This window comes from Poecile atricapillus, chromosome 8, assembly GCF_030490865.1.
Source record: "Poecile atricapillus isolate bPoeAtr1 chromosome 8, bPoeAtr1.hap1, whole genome shotgun sequence".
NCBI classification, from domain to species: domain Eukaryota; kingdom Metazoa; phylum Chordata; class Aves; order Passeriformes; family Paridae; genus Poecile; species Poecile atricapillus.
Window position 1 is genome coordinate 23,335,368 of NC_081256.1, and position 27,887 is coordinate 23,363,254.

The 27,887-nt window shown below is 44.8% G+C and overlaps 1 protein-coding gene and 1 non-coding gene across 2 annotated transcripts; both read right to left on the reverse strand.

Annotated features, from left to right (window-relative positions):
• Window positions 1-508: 508 nt before the first annotated feature.
• Window positions 509-11,733, reverse strand: MYNN (myoneurin). The gene is made up of 8 exons (XM_058844227.1): window positions 11,656-11,733; window positions 10,734-11,029; window positions 8,689-9,494; window positions 6,907-7,066; window positions 6,130-6,308; window positions 5,847-5,930; window positions 5,344-5,430; window positions 509-4,225 (listed from the first exon to the last, which is right to left on the reverse strand). The coding sequence occupies exons 2-8, from the start codon at window positions 10,997-10,999 to the stop codon at window positions 3,957-3,959; spliced, it is 1,851 nt and encodes a 616-aa protein (XP_058700210.1). The 5' UTR covers window positions 11,000-11,029; window positions 11,656-11,733; the 3' UTR covers window positions 509-3,956.
• A 179-nt stretch (window positions 11,734-11,912) lies between these two features.
• TRNAV-AAC (transfer RNA valine (anticodon AAC)) lies at window positions 11,913-11,985 on the reverse strand. Its single transcript has one exon. It is a non-coding gene; the product is annotated as a tRNA-Val (tRNA).
• Between the last annotated feature and the right edge of the window lie 15,902 nt (window positions 11,986-27,887).

Sequence of the window (27,887 nt, forward strand, 5' to 3'; positions counted from 1 at the left end):
TTGTAAGAAAGGGCTGCAGATTAATTCCTACCAAATTCTGTATAAACAGCTTCCTGCAAACTAAAACAATTATTTGTGATAAAGCCTGTATTGCCTGTGCCAGAGACTTCTATTTCTTCCTTCCTCTGACCTTGAAATTCTTAAATGTATCTTGTATTCTTTGGAATGAGAGAATTTACACAGGCTAGATTTTTTTTTGCCACATTCTTCTGAGTTATTCAGAAGTTAAAGCAATAATAATCCTGCTCTGAAAACCATTTTTTCTGCTTTTAGACCTCACTGTGCCTTGCTGAAAGGCAGCATTTTCCCTCCAGTTTTAGAGGGGAAGCAAATGAAGGCAAGTGACTGATCCAGCAGGGCAGGGGTGCAGCAGAGGTCCCCCAAAACCCACTGTGTGCTCCAGGGGCCCTCACAGTCCTCGTGCCAGGGTGGTGCCAGGGGTTGTGTCTGACTGGTTCCCTCCTGCTTTTGTCGCTACCCCTTGCAGTTATAAACAGGAGACACGAGGTGAGGGAAAATTATAAAACAAGTTTATTAAAGTCTAACATAAAACACTTCAGGCTAAATATGTACAACTCTCTCCCTTCCCAAGGGATTATAAAATTGAGAGTTGAGGTATATACAAATAACAGAGGAGAAATTGTATATACATGACAGATACTTTAAAAATAATTTAACCAAAACAATCAGTTATTAGTCCTTATCTGAACTTAGTTCTGCAAGGCTTATTGAGCCTCCCTGGGATCACAGCCCTGAAATCCTTCATGTAGGACTTGTCTGTACTTGAAAATTGTTTTGTAGCACATGATTTCAGAAAGGTTGTCATGCTTTGTGCCCACTTAGAGACACTAATTTAGAAGTCAATGTGTTACAAGGAGCTATTCTTACCCAAGTACTTCCAAACAGTCAATTCAGAGATTTAGAGATGCAGATAAGCTATTCAGGCAAAACTTGCACCAACTCCAGTGCAAAATTGACTGAAACAGCAGTGTGACAAAACATGTCATATTCTTTGTATTACTCTTAATAGAATTATTGAAATTCCTTTTTTTCTTTTGCAAGGACACATGCCTAAAAAGTTTCCATGCTCTCCCATATTAATCCTTTACAGAAATTACCAATACTGTTATAAGCCTTGTACTTCAAAATGAACCCAGAATCCTTAAGCCTAGGACTTACATGTGCATCTGATTTCCATGCATCTATTGGCAAAAGGTACAGTCCAGACCTACAGCCTGAACACACCTACAAATATATATACTTTTATATATTTATTTATTTAAAATCTATATTCTAGTAAATGAATACAGTTGGTAAAGATCATACCTCAGCAGCTGAGATATCTTCATGAAAGATGAGGATAAAAATCAAGATTCTCAGATGGGGACTCAAGAGTGCAGGTCACTAAATTATTGCTCCAAGACAAAACTACAAGCCTGTGTATTCTATTAAGAAAGGTTAAAATTGTTGTCTTGTAAAAAATAATGAGTATCTTCTTGTCTATAAAGAAAACTAAATGACTAATAAAGCAACTGTTACTGTTATAAGTATCTAAACAAATCCTGTATAAATCTAAGCACTGTATTTTTTAAAAAAGTCTGAAATCTAAGAATACAGTAATAAGCTATAATTTTAGAAATATAAAACCAGTCCAAACAAACACTGTTATGGAATGCATTTTCTGTGTAGGAATGTAGTTATTGTTTAGGTTTCTTTCCAGAGCTATTCTCTCTCCTGGTCATTTATCCTGGTTATGTTTATCCTGAGTTGCTTTTCCTCAGGTATCAGCAGCATATCAATAGTTTGTCTTCCAAAGCTGTTTAAATATGCAAGTTATCAGTTGTATGGTGTTTTCATTCTCAGTATTCATGATTACACCTATGTCTATACCAAGATTTCTGCTCTATTTTCAGAGAGAGACAGCAAAGAGGAAGCTTAGTACAAGCTACACACAGTCAAGATCCCAGTTTTGTGGTTCTTCAGTCTTAAATGGCAAGGCTGAGGAATCCCTCAGGGGCTACAGCAACAACAGAAGCTGAGAGAGACAAGAGGGGAGACAAAGGGAAATGCCAAAAATAAAATACCAGAGAACTTTATCCTTTGTCTTTTGCCAGCATTATGAACATCAGCTGTTCATAAGTGTTGTGGGACAGACAAGCAGAGAAATTAAAGGCCCTGCAATAATTAACTCCAGTGGGGACAGTGAGAGATTCCTGCATTAGGGATGTTCCTGCTGAACATGGCTGTAATCCTGCTGGCCATGGTAGACTTCATCAGCAAATCTACCATATATTAAAGCATAAAATGTGACCAAGCAGCAGGTTATAGACATGCCCCATACTAAAATGATCAACACAAAGCAGCAAAAGGTCTATTAGTTTACAAATACAAACACGTAGGAAGAGAAAAAAAATAATTATAGTCACATCAGGAGTCAGGGGACATTTTCAGACTCTTTAAATGAAATCCTTCAAGAAATTTTTCACAAGTCTGTTTAATTAAGGTGCAGATTAATTATTACTCCACGTAGAATGGAATCAGTTAAGAGGTATCTTCTATGTTCTTCTATTTATCAGCGTCTGGACACAAGGCATCAGTGGAAATAAATGCTAGCACCAAGTAAATGACCAACAAAGGATAGCTTTAAATGCATTGTTGGTACAGTATCATGACTATTTCATTACTGTTTGATGATTACATGAATAATGCTTACAATTGTTAATGGCACAAACTGGCAAAATGGAGGAGAAAAGTACTTCTATTGTCATCTAGTCTCTTATGACCCTACCGAGACATTAAAATGTTGCTTTTTAAACATGTCTGTTGCTAGTAATAAAGCCTGTCTTTACCTGGGCCTTGCTAAGTACCAGTTTTGTGCAGTTACTGTGGACAAGTGACATGAGAGGTAAAGCAATACAAAAAACTTTAATTAAAACAAATCAGTCAAACTCTAGCAAAACCTTGCCTGGAAGAATATCAATCTGCTCTGTTGTATTATTTTTTAATGCCTCCTCATGTAGTGTTCACTTACTATTTTCACAGTGAAGGGCAGGATTTATTTCCTCTTTTGTACCTCCTATCTAGCACAAGAAGCAGCACTACAGTAACAACAAAAAAAAAAGCATTATGAATCTCTGATTCATGTCTTACTAATTAATTCACTGCTTCATCTACAATGTGCATGTCCCAGCTCTCCTTTTGTTGCTACTTGTGCCAAACCCAGGGTGTTTTAGGGATGTGAAAAATAAATCTGGGACAAGATACAATAATGCTGGATTCACTTCTAACAAACATTCCAATGCAATTTGTTGGAAAGAAGACCCAGGAGTATCCATGCCATTAGGACCCTCCCACTTGCCACACTTCAGACAAAAGTTAACCCTCCTTTACTTTTCTTGTCAGGAAAATACACCCAAACCTTTCCCCCTGGTCAGGCTCCACCTGAAGATGACACTTCTGGCAGCCAGCAGCAAATCTATGCAAGCACCTCAGCAGAGCACTGACCTGCCTCCATCACGGACCATTCTAGTACCCTGGAGTGCAGGCTCACTAATACATCCAAATTTTGATTTTTCCCTACACCTCTGGGTTAATCCTACTAAACTATCAAATATGGCTTAAAATATCTGTTCTCAAATGACATTGTGACACATGAAATCAGCAGGAACACGGGAAGAAAACTCCAAAGTACATTAACATATGTAACACAGAATTCTTAAGGCAGGTGTTGCCGGAATCATCTCCTGGAAATCAGAGTTAATCACAAATAGAAATCTGATTGTAGATTAGCACAATTCAGCACTGCACAATGGAAATGTCTTACAGGTGTCTTTACACAGAGGAAAACAAAGAACATGTCCAATTCAGAGAGCATGACTGGTTGGTTGATTGTGTTCATCTTACCAAACATTTCCAAGTTCACTGCCAAACTACCTGGATGGCTCTGCACTGCTCTGTCAGTACAACTGCTGCAGGAAGATAAACTGAGGTTCTGAATATCCAGTCACAGCAGATCTCAGTAATGTTTCTGATGAAGGGGACTGGCTCCCTGTCACAGGGAGCAGCATCTGATGATCTTCAGTCCCAATGGGGAGAGGAAGTGCTAAAGACATCTCAGAGGGTTTCACATCTATGGACTCTGATAAAGGACTTTTCTGACTCTGAATGGATTCTTGTTCATTGAAAGAATTATCAAGTGCAGTGGAATCAGGGGAAGTTTCAGGTCCTGTGGAAACAACAACAGAAGAAAAAAAAACCAAAACATAAAGGTTCAAAAGGTTGTGCACAGATTCTTTTAATTCCCTTTCCAGTGACTATCAGAGCCAACACCTGGTGTGTCACAGGCTGCCTGGGCAGCTGGGATATTGGTGCTTCCATGTGCTGCAAATCCAGGCCAGCTGTAAGTACAATGTCAGCACTGGGAATCACATCTGCTGCTGCCTGTAGTGTGACAACTGTAAGGATGATGCAACCTGATCTCTACTTGGCATGGTACAGAAGATAACAAACCCTTAACATCACAGTGAACAAAGGTTCTTTGGAAAAAATGTAATCTTGAAAGTTTCCTGGAGACTTTCCAACCCAGAATGTCTCAGAGCCACACCCAAGCATCCTCCTTAAACTAAAGCAGCAGTGTACAAAGTATCATTTGTCTGTAAACTTCTTTGAAAGACAACATTTAACTCTATTCCAGAGAGATACATTGCAGATTTTATCCAGTCACTTGAAAAATTACTTTATATTCTTAATTGAACCCCTGTTAGTGGGTTCCCTGCTGCCTTCCCGCGGGAATGCAGCCAGCCACTGCTCTCGGATGGCTCTCTGATTAACCCACATGGGATATCTGACCCTTTCTCTACCAAGGCATGCTCCAGAGTCTGTTATTTCAGTGCTGAGGCACTCCTGGCTGCCTGCTGTCTCTCTCTGAGAGCTGGCCTACCTTGGCAGCAATTCCAGATCACTGCTCCAGCTCTGCCAGGCCCTCCCCACACTCAGTGCTGCCCTGCCCTCACCACTGGCTGCACTGGGGCCTTCCTGAATTCCACGCTGTCCCTGCTCATTTTCCCACCCTCCCCCTCCCCATCCAGATGTACACACACACCATTTATTCCCTCTTCCAAATGACAGAGGCAAGGGATTTATGGTCAGATGGACAGAGGACAAGGAATATGGAGCCAGTGTTGAACAAGGCTGGATACAGATGCTTTTGGCCCTAAAAACAACTACTATCCAAAATTCCTTTGTTTTCTATTTCTAGGCCTGGATGAGTGAAAATATTTATTCAGCATGGAAGGCAAAAGAGCTGATCTGGTTTCTTAACCTTTCTTTGCACAAGGAACTCACCTGTGTGAACTTTTGTTTTGTGCTTCTTAAGATTTTTAATATCTGTGTAGGAATTTCCACACATTTCACAGATAAATGGTCTTTCACCTGAAAAAAAATTGGTTTTGCAGTGAGAACAACCTTGATGTTGAAAAAAAATACAGTGAGACATAGGATAACAGATTTCAATGTTCTATTTTGAAATACAATTTTGTAACTCTTAGTTTGTCTGTGTCTCTATTACAATAAAATTATTTCCAGAATAAAAGTTTAAAACAAAGCAAGAGGACCCAAACATTTTAAGTAAAGCCTCAATCATACATCAACACCTACGCTGTGGCACAGATGCTACTCTGAAGGCACTTAAAAAAATTAATGAATATTTTCTTTACATTATGTTAACCCAGAGACACTTAAATGAAGAAACTCTTCTATTTTCAAGTACAGACCAAATACAGTGTATTTTAAAGGATGAAAGTAGATTATAATTTATGGTGCAGGAAGCAGCTTGTCTGAAAACTGACCTGTATGAGACCGAAAATGTTTATTGAGCTCTCCAGAGGAAATAAAACTCTTCTCACAAATGCCACAGATATATGGCTTCTCTCCTAAAGGAAACACAAGCACGTTGTTATTTCAACACATAAACCAGAATACAATTAACAAATCAAAATAGAACAGAGATATTGTCCAATGGGAGAAAGCGCTCCCGAAACTGGAATCAAAGGAAAAACAACACAAGAAAGGAGCCGGATGCCAATTCCCAAGGTGGATTTCTGGGTGCCTGCCCCTCTGCAGAGCCCGTACCTGTGTGTTTGCGGGAGTGGGTGATGAGCGAGCTGGACACGGCGAAGGCTTTTCCGCAGCTGTCACAGACGTAGGGCTTCTCCCCGGTGTGCCGCCGCACGTGGTACGTCAGCGTGCTGGCCTGGGCAAAGCGCTGCCCGCAGCGGTCACACACGTACGGCTTCTCCCCGCTGTGCTTCCTGCAACAACACGGCCCCGTGAGCAGCAGCCAGGCTGAGACAGCTCAGGGAGGCTCTGCTCCTCCTGCCACCGCTCTGGCCTACAGCAAACGGGGAACGACTGAGCTCGGCGTGAGCCCGCGGCTCCTGCGGAGCGAAACTCACGGCCTCTGGGATGGGCACAGCCGTGATTTCCACAGCTGAACTGAACCACAGGCCCTGCACAGGTGATGTGCACCATGGGAACTCAGCATGCTTTGTACTTTAGGGTACTGAAATATAAGATGAGGATTCCTAACACGGGAATATCATTCCTGCTCCTGCCAAAATTGCCAAAAACACCATGCAGATGGCAGTGAGAACTTCTCTCGCTTCCCACCACAGAACTCTCTTCTCTCTGGTGCTTAAAACAAGGATACCAGACTCAGGCTGTGCATTCATCCGGCACCAATCTCATCCTTAATGAGCAAGTACATCCATACAGTTATTCTGTTAGGCATTGTGAGAGAAGTCCCACGAGAAAAGGAGTAGGAATCATGTTCATGTGTAACTCTTACACTGGAGTAAATGTCTCTGTTTAAATAAACCCAGGGATTTGTAGGATCTCACTTGTGCCTACCTGGCGTGGATCTTCAGGTTGCTCGAGGTTGCAAACTGCAGGTTGCAGACATCACATTTGTAAGGCTTCTCCTCTCCATGGTGCATCCTGCTGTGGAACACCAGCTGGCACTTCTGGGCAAAGCCTTTGTCACACAGTTCACACTTGTATGGCTTCTCCCCTGGTGAAAAACAACACCCTTGTGCTCTCTGTATTTACATAAGAAAGCTTTGCAATCCATGACCTGACCAAAGCTCAGGTGCCTGTTCTAATACTTCTTACAAATAACATCTTGGAAAATCCTGTAATCAGTCCACTGAAGTGGAACGCTAGAACACAGAGGATAACAGGACTATTTTTTAACACATTATGTTTGGGTAAAAAAAAAAAAAGTAATAATGTTTTCAATAGTGCCAGCTTCTCCACATTATTTTATGAATGCTGCCACTTCAGTTTCAGAATCTTTGCTGGTTATGTCTGCTCATCATTCTCAGTATTTAAAATTAACATATCATCTGCTTTTTCTTGCTTTTCCAACAGCAACGGGTCTTCAACATACTGTCTAGTGCTCCCTAATTTCTCATTAGTGTCTGCTGCAGAATGTTGCAGGTACTTCTCTGACTGTTCATGTCCTCTTAGGGGTGAACTGTCTCCTGTAAGGGCTTGTGCAACTCTGCAGTCCTAGAAAGTACAATAATGCCTTTCTCTGCCACTCTGTGGCAGTGCACAATCAAACTTAATGAGTAAATAGTGTACATAAAAACTCCAAAAGTAGAAGTATTAGACATCTAGCATGCCACTGAGCAACCAACACCACAGAATTCTCTCCCCACTCTTGCAAAAATTCCCATGACAATACCCTCAGAGGGACGAAGTACAGCCGGCATTCCTACCAGCACTGTCCCTGAATTCTGCAGTCAAGCTCCACCTTGTGTGTGAATCTTTGGTTAGACCCCAACTCACAGAATTTGAAACTCTCTCCCTAGGTCACAGGAAGAGCAAGGTGTTCTCCTGCAGCTGTTCCTCAATATCTCCTACATTTTCACAGCTTCCTGGAAAAACTGTGACCTCTGCTCAGATCTTTCCAGTTATAGACACATGGAAAGACAAGTACAGGAGTTCTCACCTGCATCTTCCCAGGCTCCAGCAAATTGTTGCTCATCATCTTTTTAAGTCAGACATGCTGGATTAAAATGTTTAAGTGCTCCTAAGTGATTTATCTTGGATGCTTGGTATGACACAAGGTCCTGCTAATGTTACTGAATGCAGAGATCGTAACTCTGTGAGACAGTGACACTATCACTCATATCAGCTGCACATCTATGAAATAACATCCCAAATGGTGCAGTAATTCAGCCAACCTCCTACCTTTCATGAAGACCCCATGGGACAAATTATAAGACTGAATATTTTCCCAACTGTTACATATCTTTTGAAATGTAAAAAAAAGCAACAGAAATTCTTGTATCAAATACAGCTGGCTTTTCATGCTCTACTGACAGTAGTTTTTGGCCTCCACTACTCCACTACTCTACAGAGCTAAAGGACAGCCAGCTTTCCTAAGTCTTTCCAGAAATCAAGATGTTCAGAACTAATAAAGTCATCTCTAGCTATTGAAACTATATCTAGTACAGAAAAATGCTGAAACATTTCACCTTATCAGGATACTGGTTCTACCCCTGCATGCACAGCAACAGCAGACAAAATTTCAAGAGGAAGAAGTCAGAATCCTTCCAGTCCTGCACTCCCAGGCTGTGTGATCCCACAGCCCCCACAGCCCATGAGACACAGCCAATGGCTTACCTGTGTGAGTTCTTACATGTGTTTTCAACTGATTGCACTGGGTGAAGGCCTTCCCACAGAGCTGGCACACGTAGGGCTTCACCCCTTTGTGTATCCTCATGTGCCGACGGAGGCTGCTGGCTTCGGAGAACACCTTCCCACAGGTGTTGCACACTGGCTTGGCTTTGGAGAACTTCTGGTCCAGCTCCTCCCCTGAGCTCTCCAGCTGGTAAGTGCCCTTGTCACTGGCTATGTTGGACATGCAGTGCTCCTTCAGGGCACAGCTCTGCTGAGGCTTTCCCCGTTTCTGTTTGGCTGCCATGGTCTGGGCCAGGATATCTTGCGCCGCCAGCGTTTCGCTCGCCACCACCGCTGCCAGCTGCAGCTCCGAGTTATCGCCACCCTGGGCTGCCTGCTCTGTTATGTGGGTGGCCAGCTTATTTGCATCTAAAAACATCTCAAAGGACGTGTTCTCAGCCACCTCGTTCTGATATTGTAGGGATTTATTCTCTGTGCTTTTGGGGGGGCTGAAATTCTTCTTTCGCTTTTTGGGTTGAGGAGATCTCTTTTCTAAAGCTGCTTTCTTTGCCTGTGGTTGAACCAGCTCTGCAGCAGCAGCATCTTCCTTCTCCTCCCGATTATTGTAATCTCGGAGAGTCAGGAGGCAGGTCTGCTGATTCACTTCAACATTCCCAGTGATACTGGATGTCTCTGTGGAAGAGGGATTAGCAATAAAAGCAAAGTCCTCCATCTTGATCTTGCATTTCGTGACCACTTCTTCTACTTTGAGATAGTCGGCAGCCTGGTGAATCTCTTTAACATTCCAGCTGCAAGGAAACAAGACTTGTGTGAAACACTCTGGACAAAGCAAACATTTGTTCTGCACCAACTGTATCACAAATGGACACAGAGCTGCACAAGAGTTACGCTGTCAGAAAATGTAACTTTGAGAACACACAGCAACATTTATTTTCTTGGTGCTGTATTGCCACAAAGCTATCAAATGTCAATTATTCCTGAACTGCAGGTCCATGTCTAGTGGGGTCTGCAGACCCTCAAACTGGGGATTTTATTTTAGTTATATGACTGTGCTGGTTTTATATCATATAGGTGTCACCTATAGCCAAACAGTTCTCTCTGGGCAAGAATGGTATTTTCACCTTCCTTCTCCTTCAGAGATCCACCTGCTCAGAAAATCCAGAAACTCTCCTGCTGCAGTCCCAGATGGACATCAAGAACTCTGACCAGTTCTGCTCATATGTAATTGGCAAAGCACCAATCACTAACTTCAGCTCTGCTGCTGTTAACGCCTGTAGCTAATTAAAAAAAACACCATGAATCTGTGCACTTAAATTATTGAGTATGAGATTTCACACTTCAGTAAAAAAAAAAACAGTGTTTAAGCCTGCATTTGACATCAGACATTGAGAAAGAAGTAAAAATCCTGGATTTGGTATTTCTAAGTAGCCAACCTCCCTCATGAGAGATAAATCTCTTTTGCTGAGAAAAAGGCACTGCAAAGAAAAAAGCATCCTCACTGTACGTGAAACAGCACAACAGGCACAAAACCAATGCAGTAATGAGGGGAAACTTTTTCTGTGACTCCATCTGGGCAATATAATATAAAATTTTAAGTAACAGATCATGCAAATTCTAACAAATGCGAATTTTAAAATTGTGCCTATCCTCATCCATCCCTCAGGCTTAAGTTCTCTACCACATTCACAGTTCCTGTGTGTTTTTGAAAAGAAGGACCACTGTAATTCACCCCCAGACACACACTTATCCTTCCCTCTTCTGGTAATCATGCAGGATGTTTAATCTCCCCCAAAGCATACTGAAACAGCAGGAGACTGAAACTATCAGTCAGTGAAATATCAGACAACACACCTTTATTTTGGCACTCACATGTCATGGGGTATTTTAAAGCATACAAACAGGTGAACTTCAAGTTGTTAATATTCATCACATCCACTGCTACATGTTTCTTCAGACCTGATTACAAAAAATGCAGTTCTGCCTTACCACAAAGTTTATTTCCCTATTCCTATTTAATAGTATGTTACCTGTCGAGGTTTAAGTTTCCTGTATAAATAAATTCCAGGAGCTTTTGGAATCCATCAGCTTTCACTTGAGACTGATCCAGGACAACGTTGTTGTCAGATGTGTCTCTGTAAAAGGCCCCGAAATACTCGCTGAAGGAGGCGAGCACATTCCTGTGTGCTTTGAACTGGAATTCCCCGATGACCACGGTGCAGTCGCAGAGGAATCCGGCCTCTCGCTGCTTGTTCAGCCTCTCCAGCAGGTGCTCACAGTGATGAGAATACTGCATTTTGAGAAGGCGCTGCAGACACTTTCTGATCTGCGAAAGCAAAAAAAGAAATTTAAAAAATTAAAAAAAAAAATTAAAAAAATTTTATATGCAAGATTTCACTTTTTTTTTTTTTTTACCCCGTAACGCAGCGATCACACAGCAGTCAGTGTCCGGAGCCGCCCGGGCTCGCTCGGGACCTCGGCAGCAGCAAGGGACAGCGAGATGATGGCTGCTGCTGGAGCCGGGGCGCTGCGCCTGCAGCGGCGGAGCGCGGGGGCGCGGGCAGAGCCCGTGTGCTCCCGGCCCCCCCGGGATTAGCCCGGCTAAACCCGCCGCTTGTCACCCGTGTCACCCCGGGGAGCGGCCCGAGGCTCGGACCGGCCGGCGCTCAGCCCGCGGGGCGGCTGCTCCCGGCCAGCGCCACCGGGGCCCCGGAGCGCTCCCCGTTCGGTGCCGGCGCGGCCGCCGGGTCTGAGCGGCCTCGGCAGCGAACGGGGCGCGGGACCCGCAACCCCGCGGCGCCCCCGGCCCGGCCCCGCCGCCGGACGGGACGGAGCCCGCAGCGCCCTCCCCGCTTCGCTCGGCCCGGTTCGGCCCCGCCGCCCCCGCTTCCCCCCGGCCCCACCCGACCCGGCCCGGTCCGGTCCGGCCCGAGCGCCGCGGCCCCCGCGCACCTGCGGAGGGGAGAGAGGGCTGAGCGCTGCGCTCAGGCCGCCATGTCCCGGTGACGCCGCCGCCGCTTCCGGGACGCGAGTTCCGGCCTCCGCGCCGGGGCGGCTGGAGAAATTGAGGAATAAAACGGGTTAAGTATTCCTGCCGGGAGGCGCTGAGGCGTTTAGTAAAATAACTCTGGCAAGGACATTGAGAAGCGGAGAGCACTGCTGCGGTCCGCCGGAAGGAAAAAAGGGAAAAAAGGAGCCAACTTGGCTGGTGTTTCCGCCCGGTTTCGAACCGGGGACCTTTCGCGTGTTAGGCGAACGTGATAACCACTACACTACGGAAACGCCGTTGGTGAGGGGCCCGTCAGTTACATTGGTAATGTCATCGTGCCCCGCCCATCCTGCTGTCCCACCCTGCCTGTCCCCACTGTCCCGTTCTGTCCCTACTGTCCCGTTCTGCCTGTCCCCACTGTCCCGTTCTGCCTGTCCCCGCTGTCCCGTTCTGTCCCCACTGCCCCGTTCTGTCCCCACTGTCCCGTTCTGCCCGTCCCCGCTGTCCCGTTCTGTCCCCGCTGTCCCACCCTGCCTGTCCCCGCTGTCCCATTCTGTCCCCACTGCCCCGTTCTGTCTCCGCTGTCCCGTTCTGCCTGTCCCCGCTGTCCCGTTCTGTCCCCACTGCCCCGTTCTGTCCCCACTGTCCCGTTCTGCCCGTCCCCGCTGTCCCGTTCTGTCCCCGCTGTCCCGTTCTGCCTGTCCCCGCTGTCCCATTCTGTCCCCACTGCCCCGTTCTGTCTCCGCTGTCCCGTTCTGCCCGTCCCCGCTGTCCCGTTCTGTCCCCGCTGTCCCGTTCTGTCCCCGCTGTCCCGTTCTGCCTGTCCCCACTGTCCCACCCTGTCTGTCCCCGCTGTCCCGTTCTGTCTGTCCCCACTGTCCTCTCCTACCCCGCACCGCACCTGCCCCCACGGACCCCACCAAACGCCCCCGGGACCCGCAGCGTCCCCCTGCCTCCTGTCCCCCCGCAGCGCCTGCAGGTCACCCCCAGTGCGGGTCTCTCCAGGTGTGCCATCCACAGCTGGCACTCTCCTACACCAGGAGTCAGTAGGAGCCAGAAACCTCAAGGAGAAGGGGAATGTTTGGCATTGCTGGCAGGGCAGGGCTGTGATGAACCAGCGGACGGGAGAGCTGGGAGCTGGGCACGGAGCGTGCGACACCAGGCAGCGCTGCTCCGCAGGCCTCTGGATCTGGAGAACGGGGAAATGACTAATCCTCCTGGATTTTCTAGTGCACCAGGAACTGAAACAACAGATCTTGGGAGTAGCAACAGAAGGGAATGTGGTTTTGTCACTTTTTGCAGAGGGAAACATGAGCCAAGCTCCAGCTGGTGGAAAGATACACCCTTATAACCTTCTCCAAGGAGCTGAAGTTGCCTGGATCGTGAACAGGTCAAATGCATTCCCCATATTTTTTTTCAAACAAACACATAGTTGAAGTGTTCACAATCCCAATGTCCCTTACCTGGGACACCTCCAATATACTTTGACCAAAGATGCTGGTGAGATGCTGGTGTTGCCATGGAGACTGGGGTGGAAAAGTGCTTGTCCGATACCACTGTATTTTGATTCCTGTACTTATCCAGAAAAGCATGGGATTATCACGTCCTGGGGAAATGGGAGGCTGTGGGGAAGAAGTGGCAGAGCTCTCCCCTGAGCAGGCTGCTGTGCCAGCTCTGTGTGTCAGTCCAGGCTGTGCTCCTACTGTCTCCAGGTCTCAGCACAGGCTGTGTGACAGACTCCAGTCACGCTGTCACCCACAGTGACAATCAGTGACACCAATCCCTGCAGGCTGCTGCTTTCCCCCTGCTATTTTCCAGTTTGACCTGGACAGCTGTGAGCTCACAGATCATGTAACATGGGTTCTGCAAGTGGCATTTCACAAGTCACAGGAGCTGAGGAACTGCTTGTACAAGGCATTAAAGAAAAATGATGTTATGTGTGCTTCAGGCTTAAGGAAAAGATGACTAAGAATTCCAGCAATGTGGAAAAAACTTTCCACCTTCCATTACATGGTTCAGAATCAAGGGTTTAACTGTCCTGAAAGCCTCTTTCACCCTCCCAATTTGGCACAGAATTGGCAGGGATTGGCAAATTCTGCTCCAAATCTATCATGAATGAATCATCATTGTGTTGGCATAAGAACTTCCACTCCAGTCCTTTCTTGTATTTTCTGGCGGCCTCTCCCCTGGAATTCAGCTGAATACATCATCCCAGGTGTTGAAGTGAAAGTCAGAGCTCCTCCTAAGAAGATTTCAGTTTGGACAGAAGGATCCTTGCTTCCCTCCAGTCGGAAACTTCCAGTCCATGCAGATTACTGAGACAGAGTACAGGGAGGCTGAGCCTAACACAGAGCACAGAAAATGTTTCTAAAATAGATGTATTTTTATAACAGATTTTTCTTAACACTTCCTGGAAAAGAGCCCAAGATTACAGCTACCTGAAAGCAAGCAGAGAGAAGCCTGTGTCCATAGCACACCAGTAAAAAATACATTTAGTACAATTTATTCCTTCATAGTCTGTGAATACATCCTTCTGAATAGATACAAAATACTTTTATAAGAGTCTCTTTACCAGACCAATGCTGCACAGCATACGTACAACTGAAGTTGGGAACACCAAGAGCTCTACACTATTGTTTCACACTCCTTTGCACTTGCAAAACGGCTTGCTTTTCCATAGAAATTTCAGGGTGGAAAAGCAAACACACAAAAGCCTCTCTGAGGAACATGAGGCAGCAGAGGGGTCCGAGGTGAATGCTCCAGGGAGCACCGCAGGGAGCATCCGCCCTGCACAAAGAGAGGTCACGGCAGAGATGAATAAAAACCATCACCCAGCACAGCATGGGAGGGGGAGGAGGGGAGCGGTGGGGTTGGCACAGCCCTGCTTTGGGGGAATGGTGAGAGAGGAATGGCCTGGGATTCTCATTCAGGGATCCTCAAGTGGGACCTGAACGCAGGCTCAAGTCTCTAAATTCAGCTCACAAGCACGAGATCCCCAAATCCCAGGAACCAGTCTCCAAATCCTGATACCAGCCCCCAAATCCTGGCACCAGCTCCTAAATCCCAGGCACCAGCCCCCAAATCCTGGTAGCCACCCCCAAACCGCAAGCACCGATATCCAAACCCCAGGCAGCAGTCCCCAAATCCCACTGCAAGCCCCCGGCCCCGGTCCTGTCCCAGCCTCAGGCCGCATCCCCCGGATCCCGAGCCGCGGCCGCGGGGCAGGGAACGCGCGGGGCGGGGACGCGCGGGGCGGGGACGCGCGGGGCAGGGGACGCGCGGGGCCGGGAACGCGCGGGGCCGGGAACGCGCGGGGCAGGGGACGCGCGGGGCCGGGAACGCGCGGGGCAGGGGACGCGCGGGGCCGGGAACGCGCGGGGCAGGGGACGCGCGGGGCGGGGACGCTCGGGGGGAGAACGCGCGCTCCCGTCCAGGCGCGCTCCCGCGAGCACGCGGCGCATTCCAAAGTCCCGCCGCCCGCCGCGCCCCGCCCCGTCATCCCGCCACAGCCAATGGCAGCGGAGGAGGGCGCCCCTGTAACCAATGGGAGCGCGGGGGGCGTGGCCGCGGGGTATAAGAGGCGGAGCGCGGCGCATTACGGCCTGTGCTGGGGTGTGCAGGCCCTGTGGCCAACTAACCCTAATGGCGGCTGCGCCCCTCACGCTCGCCCGCTGTTTTACTCGCTGACTTTCAGCGGGCCAAGGGAGCGGCCATGGGAAAGGGGGGGGAGGGGGAAAAGAGTTCCGGCCTCAAAAAAAGCCAGCGAGGGGGATCCACACCCCGGCCCACCCTGGGGTCCCTGTCCCTCCTCCGTAACAGGGGATGGTCCCGCCTTCGCCCCTCGTAGAGGCCGCGGTCGGCAGGCTCAGCGCCGCTACCGCCGCGAAGAGTTCGTCTCTGTCAGCCTCGGCGGAGGCCGGGACCAAAGGGCCGGCCCGCCCACCCTGGGCAGCCGGGGGACCCCAGCAGAGCAAAACGGGCGCGGCGCCGCCGGGCGCTGAGCAGCCGCGGCTCCCTGAAACGTGGAGTGCGCGGTGGGCGCCGCCCCGACACCCCCACACCCCCTCAGCCCCGCCGGCAGCGCCCGGGCCCCGCGCTCGGGGGGTCCGGGCGGCCCCCGGCCCTGCTGGGCCCGCCGGGGACCCCGAACGGAGCCCCCGGAACGCCGGTCCCCGCCGGGATTTGTCGTGTGCTCCCCTCGGAGGGCGGGCGCTGGGAGGGGAGCGCACACCGCCCCCCGGTCTAACCTAGGAGAGCCCTGAGCTGATGGGAGCTCAGAAATGCCGAATTTTACTCATCGGGTTCAAGAAATGTTGAGTTTTACTCATCGAATTTGGAGGCAAGGAGCTGAATTTGTGAAAACGTGAGAGACAGCGCAGGGAGCTGTGAACAAATACTTCGCTGCAGTGTGGAGCAAGGATAGCGAGGGCAAGGTGTTGTGGCTTGTCTTCCTTCAGCAATTCCTCTCCCTGTGCTCAGGCTTTGGCACTGCCATGAAGAAAAACTGCAATGTGTGCCAGGGGCACAGCACCAAACCTGCCTGTTTTGTGCCAGGGTAGGACACCAAACCTGCCTGCTTTGTGCCAGGGTACAACACCAAACCTGCCTGTTTTGTGCCAGGGTACAACACCAAACCTGCCTGCTTTGTGCCAGGGTAGGACACCAAACCTGCCTGTTTTGTGCCAGGGTACAACACCAAACCTGCCTGCTTTGTGCCAGGGTAGGACACCAAACCTGCCTGCTTTGTGCCAGGGTACAACACCAAACCTGCCTGCTTTGTGCCAGGGTAGGGCACCAAACCTGCCTGTTTTGTGCCAGGGTACAACACCAAACCTGCCTGCTTTGTGCCAGGGTACAACACCAAACCTGCCTGCAGCGTGCTGAGCCCCAGCGCTGTCTGCCTGAAGGAGGAACACCAAGGCCCATCCAGTGCCATCACCACCACAGGAATTGGCTGCTCAGTTACCTCTGCTGTTAGTTCTGACCATAACTAAACCTTTTTGGTATTTCTGTATCTGTATTCTGTATCTGTATTCTGTATTTGTATTTCTGTACTTGCCATCAACCACTTACAGGTTCACCGGATCTGTGGGCATACATGTGGGATGCAGACGTAGCCTTACAAACTGAGCTTGGGCATCATCAGTGCTCATTTACCAATGCATCATTAATATCCTGAGCGTTTGACCAGTGCCATCTTGTGGCCTTCTGTTTTTTTCTTTGCACAGAGGATGGAAGTGAACTTGGGCACTTAATTTTTTGATTCTGTTTGAAAGAAACCTTCTGTGGCCAGAATAAACAAACAGGAGATGCCGACCCCACACACTTGAAAACATGTAGGGCCTTTCTGGTATTGGAATCTGAATTTGCTTAATAAACCTGATCCAGCTAAAACTGGTGCTGGCTCTGTTGATGGTAATGTTCTTTCTTAGTTCAAACAATTATGTTTTCACTGTTTTATCTTGTTTCCAAGCAACAGTTTCACTTAGCATAAAATACTTCATTTCAGACTCTCAACTATACATGCACAGCCAAGATATTTCATGTGCTTAGGACACTGTTTTTCAAATGAAACTCTACTTGACTTACAACTCTCTGAAAAAACGTCTTCTAAGTATACCTGGTTTGGTGGCATTTAAAATGATTTTTATATCTGTCCCTTCTGAAAGGGGTGATAAGCTGAAACTGCCAAGCTTCTGTAGTCATAAAAGAGTACGTGCTCTTCAGATCCGTGTGTCAGAGAGAAAATGCTGAGGAACTCAGAACGTGGTCTACATTTGCTTCTATTTATTTTTGGAAAGAAGGAAAACTGCAACATGACATTGTTGCAGAGGACAACGACTGGGGCTGTAGGTGCAGCTTGCTACTGTTTCTGAGCAGCCTCGCACAGCCCCAGTGAAACAGGCCAAAAAACGTGCTAATGTGGCTTTTTAGGAATGCAAACAGAAACTCTCAGCTCTTTCACTCCTCAAGTGTTTAAAACCATTTGCAAGTGTGTCAAAGGAATTGTATTCAATGTTTCTCCTTAGAGCAGACAGGAGAAAAGTCACCCGGCAGCCAAGTAATTACCTGCCCCGGCGGCAGCTCCATTTGTATCATCTGGCACTAAGTCAATTTCCCTCCCCCAAGATGTAAATGCTCATCTTAATATCTCCAGATTTGTTTAATTTCAAAATCCTTTTAAAATCGGTTGATGTTTGGGAGAGGAGGAGCTCTTTTGCTCAGTAAAGTTATGGAAGGGCTTTACTGAGGTTCACACCTTGCTTTGCTGCCATTCTGATAGTTTAGGGTTTGGGGTTGCACATTTTGGGTGACTTGTGGAGTGCCAGAGGCTCAGGAGTTAGCACCGAGTGGTCAGGAGGTTCTGGAGCAGATGTTTAGGCTGAGCTTTGAAGGACAGCTGGCTCAGGTCTGCATTGTTGCTGTTCGAGGGCAGTCCCACGACATTTGCTGCATCAGGCTGGGTACAGGGACAGTGCTCTGGCCAAAGGGGACCCAGCCCTGTGTGTTCTCCCAGCAGGATGAAGTGGCCTCGCTGCACTCCTGTGTGCCTGGGGTTACCTTCCTTTTGCACCGTCATCTTCTGGTGTGCTGTTTCTGAACACCCCAGAGCTTTCTGTCCCTGTGGGAAAACTGATCCTCTTCTGTGGAGAACCTTGGGATGAAATCCTTTAGGGGATCCCATAGAACTGGTGGGATAGCAGGAGGAATAGCATTGCAGTGCTTGTGCAAACAGCTCTGAGGGTGTTTTGGGAGCTGACAGACCTGGATCCCCCGAGGGGACGGACACACCTCCCCCATCACCGCATTTCCAAGCGCTCACATCTCGGGATCTCAGCCGGGTTGGTTCCAGCTGCGGTGCTGTGTGACAGGCACGGTCCTGAGCTGTGCTCCACTCCTGGCTCTACCCTGACCTCTGCTTTCAGTCACCTCTCAATGTCCTTGTCCTTTTTCACTCCCCTACATGAAAGCAGCAGGTTTTTATCCTACACTGCTTTCATTAGTCTGTTCCCAGTGTAGGTTTTATCTTTCTTGCATGAGTTTAAACACAATCATGGTTGTTTGGGTCGGATGCGATGTGTCAGTGCACAACAAACAAACCAAGATTTAAATCAGTGCAAGAGGTTTGTAAAGATGGGCAAGTACAGATTCACATGTTAGTGTGACTTGGTGTGCAAACTTAAAGTACACTTTGCTGTGTATTTGAAATGAGCAACAGAAAAGCTGGAGTTTTTGTACTTACAGAGAATTCTGCTAAACACTTCCCAAAGTTGTTGTCAGAGGTGACAGCACACACACAGAGTTTGTAAGAACAGCACAAGCAGAGTTAACGTTGTACTGAGATATTGAGTCTAACAAAACAGTTCAAGTTGACCTTGCTTATGGGGCAACAAAAAGTGTCTTAAGGAAAAATAATAATTATCAAAGAGTAAAGAATGGTTTAATTCAAAGGCTGTTTAACCTCCGACAGGTCTGGCAAACATTAATAGAACCCTTCCCTCATTCTGTTTGTAGATTGCCTGAACAAGGGGTACCTTCAAAATGTGGTTGGATGTGGTATCTAAGGATATTTATCAGGAAAAGGAATGGAAGAAGCATATGTCTCAATTATTTATACATAAGTAATTTAATTGTAAAGTGAAGACATGCAATCAAATCTTTGTAAATGCTAAAAACCGTGGACAAAAGATTGTATAAGAATATAATAACTTTCTGTGCTTTTCTTTGCTCAGTTCTCTGCATTCAGCTCAACACTCCCAAGCTGGAAATTTGTTTTATCTGAAAGAAGTTTGGAAAAACCAACCCCAGGAAGTGCTAAACCTCTGGCACAAGAGCGTGGGAGATCCACTCTGGCTCCTGGTCCTGTGCTGGGTGACTCTGCCCTGCCTGTGGCTCAGGTCAGGTCCATTTTCCAGCCAGAGCTCTGCATTGCATGGCTGCAGACTTTTGCCTCCTGCATTTATGGTTTTCAGGCTGCATGATTGTAACCTGGGCCTAATAGTATTTTAAAATTAAGATTTATTAGTTCATTTTTAAAAATTTGTGTGTACTCAACTTTAGCTGCAGTTCTGGGTGAAGCCTTCCAAACCCTCAGATCCATATAAAATGAAGTCATCAAAGTTTGGCTTCGTGTTTTCTTCCCAGCTGGATCAGACATAAAAAACACAGTGGCTTAGGAGTAGAAGGGACATTTTTCTACCTCTCTTTGGTCACTTGAGTTTTGTATTTCAAATATCTCAGTAGGAAGAGCTGATCCTCTGTGCCTGCTGAAGCCTTTGTTCCGCAGGTCTTATCTGTGCTGTTATCTCTTGCTGTTGATCCTATTTTTCCAACGGTAGATGGCAACAGCCATTCATTTGTAAAACACTGGAGTGGAACTCGGTGCATTACACAGTTTAATGTGCAAAGAGGGGAATTTAAGTGAAACTATGTGGGGTTTTTTTTGGTGTTTCCCCCCCCCCCCCTTTTTTTTAAAAAAAAAATGTACACATAAACTGCTATTAAATGGAAACAATTTAAATAAATTCTTGTTATGGAATCCAATTCAAAGCAAAATTTTTAAAAATGCTATTTAAGCCTCACAAGAAGGCACTAAAATGAATTGTCATCCCTATGTAACAAGTATTTAAAAATGCATTTTTCAATGTAAATTCTAGATAAATGGAACTGATTAAGAAATGTTGATTAACACTAGATTTTTATTCCGTTTCAAGTTTGCTCAAAACACTACTAATTTGCAGTTTATGTTTGGTTGAGAAAATAATTAAAACATATCTGCACAAAATAAAGAATTTTATTTCCTGTCTATCCTGTTTAGGATTCACCTCGGCAAAGTATTTTGACAATTTGACCCCAATTGAAAACGTTGTCAGAGATCAGCATTTGCAGATATTAAATTTTACTTTTGCCTCTAAAAATGCTTTGTATGATTTGAAACTAGCTGTGCAAACGTCAGGCTTTCCAGTGCACAGCAGTGTGTTGTAGGATAAATTACTTTCCATATTTCTCATTTATTTAAATAAATTTCCTGCTTGCTTTTGTGGAATATACACTTTGTTTCCCAAAAAGCAAACGTGGGAGTTGTGTGAGTGAGGAAGGTAATCATCTATAACAAAGTTATAAACAAGTCACAAGACTTTTGGGAATTTTACAGCTGAAAACTGAAGTTCTCATGCATTATCATAGCGTTCTGGTTTGCCATGATAACGAGTTTAAAGGCTGGAATTTCTCTGTTTTTATTGAAAAGATAATCAGACTTTTGTTCATTAATGATGGGATATTGGCAGCTCTGATAATTTCATAGGCAACATTTTAGTGTGGCAATTAGTATTTTAATCAGTTTTTTCCTTATTACTGTATTTGGTATTATCTGAATGTTACAGTTGGGCGCTTCACTGCGCTCCGTGGGGGACAAAACAAGGCAGAAAGGATGAAAAGTGACTGAAATGAAGTGCTGAGGGGGGTTTGGTCCCAGGACTGACTCCAGATGTGCCTGGATCCGTCCCGTGTAGCTCGGTGGGAAGGATCCCACCGCCCTTTGGAGGATGAGGATGGGAAACGCTGAGCATCGCTCTCCTGCTCTCCCCCTGCCCCGGCCAAGAGAACCATCCAGCCTTATTGTTCCCGGACAGCCCTGGCAGAAAACTGTCCTCTAGCTCACAAACTTCCAGCATCAGCAGCATTTACCCAAATCACCGTGCTTCAACTTTTCCTCGCCGCTTCTGAGCCTCCTAAAGAGCAGAATTCCATCACTTCTTTCATCACTCTAATATTCCTTTAAACAACTGTATCATGGGATCTATTGTACTTAGCTGTAGTATTTCTACTGTACAGCCCATGTTTTTCATCACAGGAAGCAGCTTGAACTGCTTATAACACATGGAGTAGATATTTGTCTTGTTTTAGAACAGCTTTATATCGTTCAGCTGGCTTTACAGCCTCTTCTGTGTCTAAAGATAAGTACGTTTAAGGATAATCCTGAAGTTTTTATCTTCTGCATCGCCAGCCCACGCTTTCGTTACCGTTCTGTATTGCACTGCTCCAGGCAGCTTTGAACAGCCTTAGCTTGACAATTAAGGGAGTGAACTGGCAAAACTGTTAATTTCTCCCCCTTTCCTTTCACTCTTATCTCGTATTCTCTAAGGTACACGTCTTTATCTACATGTTTCCAAGAAGGTGTTCAATTAATAACTCAGACAAGTCAGAGCTGATAGGATCTTTTCATGTATTAATTTAACTCTTCCTTTCAAACGGAGTGCCAGAAAAATCACTGTTTTCATGTTTTCTCTATTTATTCTGGCTGGATTTTTTAATTGAAGTTGCATGCTGTAGTCCTTTGATTCTGCTCCCAAGAAATTATCAGGGATTATAGTAGTGGCCTTACAGGTAACAGGGGGTTCTCACTGATGTTTTGAATAGTGGCTTTCTTCCCTGTTAACGTTGATTTTAAATTGTTTTTATTTACAGCAAAAAGATAGACCCACACACTTAGCCAGGCAGAATATAGAAGTATTAGGTGGTTTGTTATTCAGTTTGTTGTGTTTGGGTGTTTTCTCTGATAGTAAGAATGCAACTCAGCTCATGAGTAAAACAAAATTTCAGTGGACAATCACAAGACTTGTCCAAAGGCAGAGGTTTATTGGTGTGTATATGTGAATGATTTTGCACTTACAGAGAATGATGTTTAAAACTCCCCATTCTTTCATCAGATATGAAGGACAATATGTTCAGTTTCCACCTGTGTTGGTCTTGCAGCAGGTTTTAACTTGCAATAAGAGCTAAGTTGATTTGATATTAGGAAAATAAATCCTTTTGGTTCTTATCTACAGTTTAAATTGTAAGTCCTGAGAAGAAACTCTTGTCCTGTGAGCTGTGAGATGCAGAAAAACCACAGTCCCTGGTGGCTAGAACTGGAGATGAGGATGTCCCATACCACAGAGCAGCAGGTTCTTTAGTGAACAAGAAATGTATAAATATCCCTGAGAAAACAGGTAACCAATTCACCAAAACATGATGTTCTATACTGAGAAAAATCTTTAAAACCCCTCTCAGGGAGCCTTTTTTGTTTTGTTTTGTTTTTTTTTTTTAATTGGAAGTGAAGATAATGATTCTTTACTGGTGTTTTTAACATCAAAATATTATTTATAAAGTATTTTATAGTTTTCTATCCCTATGACTTATAAGTCCATGTTCTAACTGCTTTCAGAGAGAGCAGCCACCATGAATTTGAAACTAAATAGATGGCAAATTCTGAAAAATGACAGTATACTCTCCTGATTTTCCTTATGAAATCACAGAAACCTTTCAGTGAACAATTTCCCAGAAAAAAATGTATAGAATCTATAAGTAGTATTAGGCAGTACAAAAATTGTCATGCAATACAGAAAAAAAAAATAACCTTTAATAAGCTTTTCGATAACATTCATTTTTCTACCAAGTTGATTTTTCATTCTCCAATCATGTTGGCTTTCCATAAGGATTTTTTTCCTCAGAAAAAACATTTTTAATGTAGCAAAATTACACCACCAGGACAAAAAGCTGGTTTATACCCAGTGAGGATCATAAACACAAATTGCTGGCTTTGTGATTAGTCCAGTGGTTTAGTTGTCAATCGATTTCATGGAAATCTTGTGAGTAGAAAGTTCAAGCTTAAAAGGCTCAGGGATACAGCAGATCTGGAATATTTCCAGCATTTTGCTTCTATTTCCAGGTTTATCTTGGTAGTACCACCAAAGCAGGTGACACATGAAGCCACAGGTGACACAGGAAGCCGTAGGTGACTTACTGGCTTGGCAATGTTACACTTTAAAATTCAGCTTAGTCTTGTAATAAAGCCTGTTCACATCATGTTTTAAGTGTGTTTCTCAACAGCAAGTTCTGGCCAACTGTTTCAGATAGTTCAGGATTTTTCAGCTTAAAATAAAAAAAGGAACAACATTTAAAAAGGTGGAAGTCTATCAAAGCCAAGCCCTGCAACATTTTATTTTCCTTTTTTAAATAAAGTATATATGGACTGACAGTGTTCCTTAAAGGAATGCTTCAAGGACTAAATGAGAACACTTCCATAGGGTGCAGCCATCAATCAGCAGAGGGATGTTCTTGTACACCAAGTGCAACCCAGCAGAGCTTTCCAGTGACCTTAAAGCATTGGCCAACACAGGAGCTGCTCCAGTAATTACAGATTACATTAAGTAGCCAGTAAAAGCCAACAGCCAACTACCAGGCAAACCTTTTATACATTATTAAAATCATATCCTTCCCAGAAGATTCAAACTAATAAAATTGAACTTGATAATGCAACCAGTAAAAAGCAGGTTAAAAAAAAAAAATATATAATTCTGCTTTGTTGATAACGTCTCAAGAAATCCTATGTTTTATATAGTGCCTAATATATGTAAGTGTGGAAATAATCCCTCAGGTATATTAACAGTTTCAGTTGCACATTCCCTGAGACTGCCTTGAATTTTTTATAATTACATTTTATTAAGAAATAATTGTTATATATCAAGTGTGACTTGCACTTAGATTAAAGGCTGTGGTTACATAATATTTCAGCAGTAAAAATATTGAAAAATTTTAGAAGTATGAAATTGGAAGGATTTTTCTCATGTATCAAGAAGCTAGTTTGCCTTCCTGAGCAACTGCCTGGGACAGTTTGTTACAGGCCCTGAAAAATCAGAAATATTAGAGGTTTGACATCAAAAAAGGAAGAGAGAAGAAACACTTTGTAGGTAAAGAGACCAATATTTCCTGCTAACATTTTTAATAAATCACTTATGAGTGTATATTTTCTATGGAGTCCTTAAAGGAGTCCAGGTGTGCCTGACTCTCAGACCAAAAGTTTCTGAAAACTTGGTATTTTGAGGGATTGACTGAATAAGAAATTTTCTTCTTGTTGGCCAAGACAGTATATTTTATTATATAATAGAACCAGGGTCACCTGTTTGAGAATTGACACTACACAGCAGCTGCTTTTGTGAGGTTATTGGTCAGACTTTGATTTCATATGAGTCTTAAAATGTTAAAATAAGGTATATACTATTCCCTTATATCTTATACAAAGTCTAAGAGAAAGGTTAATATTGAAGAATATTCTATGACTGGATTAGTTTTCTGTTTCTGTGAACCTAAAGGATCTGAGACCCAGCTGTAAAACTGTCAGCAAACAAGTTGAGTGTGCACTGAACATCTAGAACACAGCTCAAGGCAGAATGTGGGCAGATTTTCTGTGTAATTAAAAACAAATATGGCTAAGATAAATCGGCTTCATCATCTATTTTACACAGAGAGCACTGTAGCTGCAACAATCTCACCCTTCAGTCATTAGCTGGCATGGTAGAACAAGATCCAGCCATGCCAAGTGAGGACCTACATGTTTACTCTTTCTTCGAGTCTCCTAAAATGATTAAAAATGTTTCAATTTTGTGCATTAGACCACAGCTATTACCTAAAGCAAGAAGTGCTGCCTGCTCTGTTCCTGGGGAAGGAAATACTGTTTCCAGCAGGAGTTAACTGTGAGTTTGTAATTCTTTATTTAAGCAGTTTGTTACTCCAGGTCTGGATATAGTCTTAGCTATGGCTTTTGAACAAAAATTGCCCCAATAAAGTCTATTTTTACTTTTTAAAGTCAGATTGCTTATTTCCAAACCGAAGTGTAAATTCCTATTTTTGTTAAAAAAAACAAACCCAGAGCAAATCCTCTCATTCCTGGCCTGATTCTTTGTTGTTCACTGTCTCAGAAAACTTGTCTGAAGCAGCAAATAGATCCAGGAGTAGCAGCACAGCAGACCAAAGTCAGCCCATGTGCAGGTCCAGTGCAGTCCTTGGAGCAGTGCCTGCTGAACCTGGGGCTGAATTTCTTCTCTATCTTCACTGTGTGAGTAGAGATTCTGTTTCACTTCTTCAGAGGTGCCCAAGAAAACTTTGTAATTGATGTTTTCCACTCATTTTCTTTCTCTGCTGGTTCTGTATTTTGGTAGAATCGTGTTTCCTCAACTTTCAGATGTGTGCTTGGACGCTGGAAAAACTCACTCTCATGCATAATGAAAGAGGAAAAGTTACAGAGGAGAAATTTCTTGGCTGGAGTCTCCATTCCTGCTCTGTATCTTGCTCTACAAGCTCCCACAGCAAGTGAGTGGTAGAGCCAAGAATAGAACACCACTTCTCTGACACCCAGTCCAGTGCCTTAACCCCTGCCTCCCGTGAGAAATTTTGTTTCACTTTTCTGTGCAGTGCAAAGATAAGATCATATTTTATTTTGGTGCCTAAATTGATCTCTAGGGTGAGTGAATAGAGTTGGGAAATAGCCAGAGAATAACACAATGTAAATAGTGAAATGTAAGGAGGTTATATATATAACACTACAGCCTCTCAGACTGCTGTGTGTCTAGATAGAATTAATTAAAAACTGTATGAAGCATTTGGGTTCTTTCAGGATTGTTTTGAGCACATGAGGACTTCTTTAGTGAGAAAACAGGATTTATTTTGCTCAGCTGGATTTTGTTTGAGAGCAGCCAGTGGAGAAGTTCTTTGCTCTGTAAGATGAAGTGCTTTTCCTCCCTGGTAGCACTTGCTTTGTTGGGATAACAGCAGCTGTTTTGTTGCCTGTTTGGGGATAGCAAAGGAAATTTGGGAGAAAAATGGAATTAGCATGGGTTGGTTAGTTTGCCCTCCAGAAAGAGTCTGAGTTGTGACAGATCAGGGAGGTGTCACTCTGCACTCAATTTCAGGCAAAGTAAGAGCTTCTCTTTCCCAGCCTTTCCCAAGACGTGAGCAAGAGGCAAGTGCTAAGTGCCAGAGGTGAAACCTGGATCCCACCTCTCTTTTAAAAGCATATGGGTTTGAAGAGCAAATATTTTGGAAAGTTTTTTCCCCAAAATCTCTTCATACACCATGAAGGGAAGAGAGATTGCTGTAAAAGGATAGAAAAGAGGTCACTGTAGCTTTCTGCCTGTGTTCTTTAGCCATGTTTATTGTTTTTATACAGGCATTTGCAATAAAAACTGCTGAAATGCATTAGAAAATGACCCTACATTATTCCAGGTACCTGGAATTGTGGGTGCACACACAAATTGCTGGGGACAAGATGAAGCGTGACCTTACAGCACCACTGGGACAGGGGCTTCCTTCTCCTCTGATGGCAGAATAACACATTTCCTTGCTCACTGGCTAGAAAGGATTGGGAACTTTTTGGCAGTGCTTTACACTTGGGAACTCTTTATTTCTCACCATTGAAACGTTTTGTGGGAACACGCCAGTTTCAGTGAAACTTCTGTAATAAAATGTTTCTTTTCAGGCTAGGATTTAGAGGGGGATGGGCTCTAACCCCGATCTGCTTCTCTGAGAAGAAGGATTTAACCCCCAAAGTCTTCACATTCCAAGAGAGTCTGAATTCTCAGTTATGATGATGTTAAGAGTGCTTTTTTATTTTTTTTATTTTTTTTTTCCCTGAGCTTCTGTAGAAACAAACAAAACCCCCAAACAACAAGCAAATCCCACTTCTGAGGTCATCTTGTTGTGATTGAGAGTGCTTCTGAAAGGATTTCTGGGATGGGAAAAATTATTTTCCTTCTCTTTCAACTTTGCACCTCACCACTCTGTCATGAACTTTGCATGTGAGATTTTGCTCTTGATGAATGAGCTCTCAGCCATAAAGGCTGCTGTGAACTAGGCTTAAGGACTTCCCTGAAAAATGAAAACCAAAAGGCTAAACCACAGTTACCTTAGGAAATGTGAAGAAAGAGAAAAATGAAATCTTCGCTCTCCTGCTTCTTCTGCAGGGTTTTGTCACTCATTTTTCACAGATTCTCCTGTGCAGAATTCGCTGCTCCTGCTCAAATATGAGAGGTGGATGGAGCATTGCTGTGTGATCAGGGAGGCTCTGCTGGGATCTCGAGGGACTGGCAGGGGATGGGATGGCTCTGCTGGAACTGATCAACATCAACACCAGCCCTGATGCTTCATCTGAAGGAAATCACAAATTGGCTCTTCACCTTCATGGGGCTTTTTTGGTTCCTGCAGTTAGGAGTGCCAGCTGCAGCGTGAAATAAATGTAAATTCCATCATTGTTCCTTCCGGAATCTGATACCTATTGTTATTTACTGCTTGCTGGATTGTGGCTATATATATATATATTGTCATTATCTGTGTGACAATTGAAAGAAAAGAGCTGAATTTTGACCTCAGATAAGTGTGG

What these genes read in the sequence shown, in the direction of transcription:
- MYNN (XM_058844227.1), bottom strand. Translation starts at nt 10,999, where the DNA reads ATGCAGTATTCTCATCACTGTGAGCACCTGCTGGAGAGGCTGAACAAG. An exon ending in GGAAACTTAAACCTCGACAG is followed by an intron (nt 9,495 to 10,733) that starts GTAACATACTAT and finishes GTTTCCTTGCAG; the next exon opens with CTGGAATGTTAAAGAGATTC. An exon ending in AACCTGAAGATCCACGCCAG is followed by an intron (nt 6,309 to 6,906) that starts GTAGGCACAAGT and finishes GTGTTGTTGCAG; the next exon opens with GAAGCACAGCGGGGAGAAGC.